This window comes from Herpailurus yagouaroundi, unplaced genomic scaffold (genome assembly GCF_014898765.1).
Source record: "Herpailurus yagouaroundi ecotype Mexico unplaced genomic scaffold, PumYag 202, whole genome shotgun sequence".
NCBI classification, from domain to species: domain Eukaryota; kingdom Metazoa; phylum Chordata; class Mammalia; order Carnivora; family Felidae; genus Herpailurus; species Herpailurus yagouaroundi.
In genome coordinates this window covers 18397137-18402050 of record NW_024412433.1, presented here as the reverse complement: position 1 = coordinate 18402050, position 4914 = coordinate 18397137, and the positions used below count along the sequence as shown (strand labels likewise).

Genomic DNA, 4914 nt, shown 5'->3' with positions numbered 1-4914 from the left:
TTTCCGTGTGCACATATGACCAAGCTGTGAGCTGGGGCAGGGCTGGGCATCTCATGGCTTAGTCCCTGGGAAAGGAGACCGGGGCCCCCAGCCAGGACAAGGGAGCCTCCATCCTTACCACCAGCCCTCCCAGTCCCTGTGCCACCTTGTGAAAACTCAGAATCACTAGTCCACACTCAGCCAGTTTATTAAAGGCAGGGAGCTTCATCCAGGTCCAGAAGGGAGAAGCTGGGGGACACCCCCCTTCTTCTCTCAGCTCCCCGCTTCCCCAACCACTCATCTACAGCCCAGCCCCCAGGAGGGAGATGGGGCTGGCGTCAGGCAGACTGCACTGCATAAATACTCAGAGGCCACAGCCTGAATCAGCAGCGTCAAGGGCGGCGGGGGGTGGGGGGGGGGGTTGGGGGAGGAGAGGTAGGGAGACCAGGTTTGGGGCAAGAAGGGGTGGCTCCAAAGGCACCTCCCAGGGCTTGTCCTGAGCCCGAGGACCCACAAAGCTAGAGAGAGGGGGCCAGCAGGCTCTGCCCTGGGGTCTGAGACCACAGCCGGCCCTGTCCGGCGAGGCTGGCAGGTGACTCTGGGTTGTTGGGGAGGAGAGGGGTGCTGCCGTGCCAGGGTGCTGGGGCGCAGGGCGGGCTCAGGTGCTGTTGCCCTGCTCCTGCTCGAAGAGCAGCATGGCTAGCTGGGTGCGGGAGCCCAGGCCCTCCAGCTCGCCCTGGCGGCAGCGGTGGTACAGGTCCTCGCTGAGCCGGGCACTGCACGTCTGGGCCCGGTAGCGCTGCAGCAGCGCCGGCTCCACGGCCCGCAGAACGTGGAGGCCGGAGAAGCGCAGGAACAGCTCGTACACGTCCATGCTCTCCAGCAGCTCCTCCTCCTGCTCTGAGGCCGCCGCCAGCCGCCCTCGGGCCGCCACGTAGTCGGAGTTGTAGAAGCAGGCCTCGCTGGCTGCCTGGCGATCGAAGCGGCCCGTGTCTCGGCCCAGCTCCGGGGGCCCAGGGCCCTGGGGCGGGGCCACGGCGGGGTGGAAGGCCTGGAAGTGCATGGGAAAGAAGGCCTGCCAGCCAGAGATGGCGTGCATGCGGCAGCGGTTCAGGAAGTCAGGCGTGAGCACCGTGTCTGGCCCGGCCAGCAGGAACAGTGTGTCCAGCGGGTGCTTCTTGGAGAGCAGATTCATGAGGCGCAGCGGGGAGGGTGCGGCCGTCTGCACGCTGAGCCAGGGCACCCGGGCCCCGGGGAAACGCCGCTCCAGTTCCGCCACGTGGGCCTTGACGGGCGCAAAGACATCCGCGTGGGCCGCCCGTTGGGCCTGTCGTGGCTCGTACAGGAGCAGCAGGGTCAAGGCTGCCGCGGCATCGCCAGGTTCCAGCGCCGCAGTGGCGAAGGCTTCCAGGAAGCCAGGGGCCAGGTCCCGCTCGGCCGCAGCCAGAGGCAGTAACACGGTGAGACGCGAGGCTTCGGTGACGTAGGGCACAGGCAAGATCTCCACACGGCTCAGTGGCCGCAGCAGCTGCACCCGGCGGGTGAGGGGCCGGCGGCCACCCTGGGGGGTGAGCGCCTCCAGCTGCAAGTCCAGTGTGTACTCCATACCCCGGGCGGGATCGAACCGTCGGTAGCCATTAACTAGCTGCTGCTTCTGGAGCCGCAGGGCTGGATGATAGCGACGGTTGAGCTCTTCCAGGGCCGCCCCCAGAACGTCAGCCACATCAGCCCGGTCAGCCCCTCGCAGCGGGCAGCGGGGCGAACCATCAGCGCAGGAGAAAGCATGCTGCTCCGTGAAATAGTCCCAGCGTAACACCTCAAAACGGGAGGCCGGGCGGGATGGTGCCGGAATGCCCACAGGCCAGGCGGCTGCGCGCTCCCCATCGGCTGCCAGATGGCTGGTGTTCTGGATCTCCCACTAGATCAGAAAAATAGACCAGGAGCAAGGTATAGACCGTGGGGGCCACCGCAGAGCTGGAGGACTAAGCAGACAGCAGGTGCTACTTGGGATGGGTCCCTAGTCCCCAATTTCTACTATCCCAGGGCCTCCACCTATCCTTTCCCCAGATTGAGGCAACCTAAGAATTAAAAGGGAGGCTTCTGGAAGAGCTTCTCAGAAAAGGCAGGAACAAAGAGGGACTGGGAAGCCAGTCTGTTCTGATTCTAGTTTTGACTTCCCTGGGATCTCAGATGTCTTAGGACCTGTCCCCTCTGTCCCCCAGGGCCCCGACCATACCTGCAACTCCTGGATCTCCTGGTATGTTCGTTCCAGCTCCGCTCGGGCAAAAGCTTTGTGCAGCTGGTACATGTGTACGGGGTCATGCACAGGGTGGGCTGTCAGGGCACTGCGGAAACGGGGGTCTCCTTCCTGCACATGCTCCCCAGGGCTCAGCTCCAGGTAGCTATAGTGTATCCCCTGGGGAGAGGAAGGGAAGGGGTCTGTGATGGGAGGAGATGGGACAGCTCCCCATTCACCTCCCAGTGTGGATTTCATCTTCCCCTCCCATGACCTATGTGGACCTGGAGTCGGAATTACTGGGTTTAAGTACACCTTGACCAGTTGTTAGCTTGTGTGACTTTGGGCGAGCCTCTGCTAGCTCATGTGTGGAAATGGGCATATGGATCCTATCTCAGAGCTGTCCAGGGGCTCAAATAAAAATCATAGTAGCCAACACTGAACGCCCGATATGTGCAAGGTTCCCTTATTTTTTCTAATCCTTAGAACACACCTGAACCATAGTTGTTTTCATTGGTATGGATGAGGATACCAAAGTTCAGGAGATGCAGTCATTCACCCAAGGTTACAGGGATAGAAAGTGACAGAACTGGCATGGAAACCCAGGCCTATTATTTCCAACTACCCCTTTGCCTCCAAGGGGGAAGGGCACAAGCTCAGGCAGGAGGTGCCAACGGGGCGGCTTATCTTCCCACCTCGTGGTCGCCAGTGCAGCCCACCCCTGTGGCATCGAGGATGCAGCGTCCCAGCCACTCATCCGGTCGCGCACTGACGATGTCGTTGCGGCAGCCTTCCAGGTGGGGGCGCAGCTGCTGCAGCAGTGTGCGGGACAGCAGCACCCCAAAGCCGCCATGGCAGTAGCGGCCTGGGGCGGGCTCTCCACCGATGAAGTCCTGTGGCCGGCCCAGGTACAGGTGGGCAGCGGCCGACAGGCTCAGACGGCCGGCTAGGCGAGCCAGTCCATGTGCCTCAGTGTAGGTGGCATCGGGCACTATGAAGAACCAGTCAAAGTCGTCACCGTGTTGCTCCAGTAGGTGGCGCAGTGCCAGGTGCAGGTGCCCTATGGGCCGCTCCTCACCCAGTGTCACCACTGCCATGCCTGGTGGTGCCCTGCGGCCGCGAGAGCCCGTCAGGAACACCACACGCTCTAGCCGGTGCCCCAGCGTGCGGTTCACGGCCACACCCAGTGTGGGCAACGTGGCTTGTGAGGTCAGCACCGCCACAAGCAGCCTCTGCCTGATGCCCAGCTCCGTGCTGATGTATCGGGTTCTGGGGGAGAAGAGGGCACAAGGTTATCAGAAGACAACATAGGCTCTGGCAGGTCACATCCTCTCTGGGCCTGTTTCTTCACCTACGAATAGGATAAGAATAACCAACTCCCGGGGGGTCATGGGGATCTACATGAAATATTTGCCTTACCTATATAGTGCCTTGAGGAGGAGGGGATGGCAATGTGTGTGGAGATATGAGAGGTACATTGTGGATTTGATTCTCTGTTTCACGACTTAGTAGTTGTGTCCCTGAGCAAGTTATTTAACCTACCTGAGCCTCATTCAGTAGTCTGCTCTGCATAAAGGAGCTGATAGTATCTATTCAAAGCACTTAGGCAACTGCTCAGCACATAGATACTCCACACACCACGTATACACTTATTTCTATATAAATATGCCATCATAGCACAAATACATCACATAAATGATGTGAAGGAATATAGGGCAGAGGGATGTACTGAGTGTGTTTGGGACAAGGGAAAACCAGGGCTCAGCAGTTCCGGTAACTTAGCTTCCATAATGCAGAAGGTAAGTCGCAAAGCTGAAATTTGAACTCAGTGTTGCTTAGAAGAAAAGTATTTCAACTCATGCGCAAAGGCATTAATGGGATGGGTACCTCACCCCTCCCCCACAAACCTCATCCCGAGGTGCCCCACCCAGGAACAAGAGATACAAGTAAATTCTGGTTTCTCTTTTTTCTTTCCCTCTCTCTATGCACCCACTCCAAGTACCAGTCATTTCTCGAAACCCAACAGCCCAATCAGGGAGCTAATAGGATCTATGAGGGACCATGGGGTCGAGCCAGTTTAGGACAGAGGAGGGCAAGTTCCGTTCAGGCCTGGACGGGGCCCAGAAAGGGCCTCAGATGGGTTCCACAGCTCCCGGGGAAGCAGGGCAATCGGAAGTTATTGGGGCCAAAGACTTCCTGGCTGGCCAGCCCCTTCCTTCCGGAGCCTAACCCAGCCTCCGGCGGCCTCCCCGGCGCGGCCGACCCGACCGGTGCCCAGGGGGTGGGGCTGGCGGGGCTGATCCCTACCTGACGGCCTTTTTGGCGGCCTGGCCAGGCTGTGCAGGGTGGTAGGGCAAGACACGCGGCTCCCAATTCTCCCCGGCGCCTGCGCCGACCCCAGGCCTCTCGCGCTCCGCTCCCGGCTGCACCGAGTTGGGCCGGCGCGCCGCGTTCGTGTTGCCGTGCGGCGGCAGCTCAGACTCTCCTGGTTGGGGCGGCCCTGGGCCACACGGTTCCTCCACCCAGGTGACGCTGAGCAAGCTCAGAGTGAAGCCCAGGGAGATGCCCACGGCCACAGGCCCTGCGGGCCGCAGCACCGACAGCAGCAGCGATGCCCGCATGGCGCCGGGACCACGGGCCCCGGGGCCCGGAGCAGCCCCACAGCAGCCAGAAGAGGCTCCGAGGGGGCGGGACCGGGG

General features: G+C 61.0%; 1 protein-coding gene across 1 annotated transcript; it reads right to left on the bottom strand.

Annotated features, from left to right (window-relative positions):
* Positions 1-162: 162 nt before the first annotated feature.
* Positions 163-4860, bottom strand: CHPF (chondroitin polymerizing factor). The gene is made up of 4 exons (XM_040450907.1): positions 4523-4860; positions 2911-3484; positions 2216-2395; positions 163-1897 (listed from the first exon to the last, which is right to left on the bottom strand). Exons 1-4 carry the CDS (start codon positions 4834-4836, stop codon positions 638-640), a joined length of 2328 nt encoding a protein of 775 aa, XP_040306841.1. The 5' UTR covers positions 4837-4860; the 3' UTR covers positions 163-637.
* Positions 4861-4914: the final 54 nt, after the last annotated feature.

Coding starts and splice junctions, on each gene's coding strand:
- CHPF (XM_040450907.1), bottom strand. CDS start 4,836: ATGCGGGCATCGCTGCTGCTGTCGGTGCTGCGGCCCGCAGGGCCTGTG. Junction 3,485..4,522: donor GCCGCCAAAAAGGCCGTCAG/GTAGGGATCAGC, acceptor CTTCTCCCCCAG/AACCCGATACATCAGCACGG. Junction 1,898..2,215: donor AGGAGATCCAGGAGTTGCAG/GTATGGTCGGGG, acceptor TTTCTGATCTAG/TGGGAGATCCAGAACACCAG.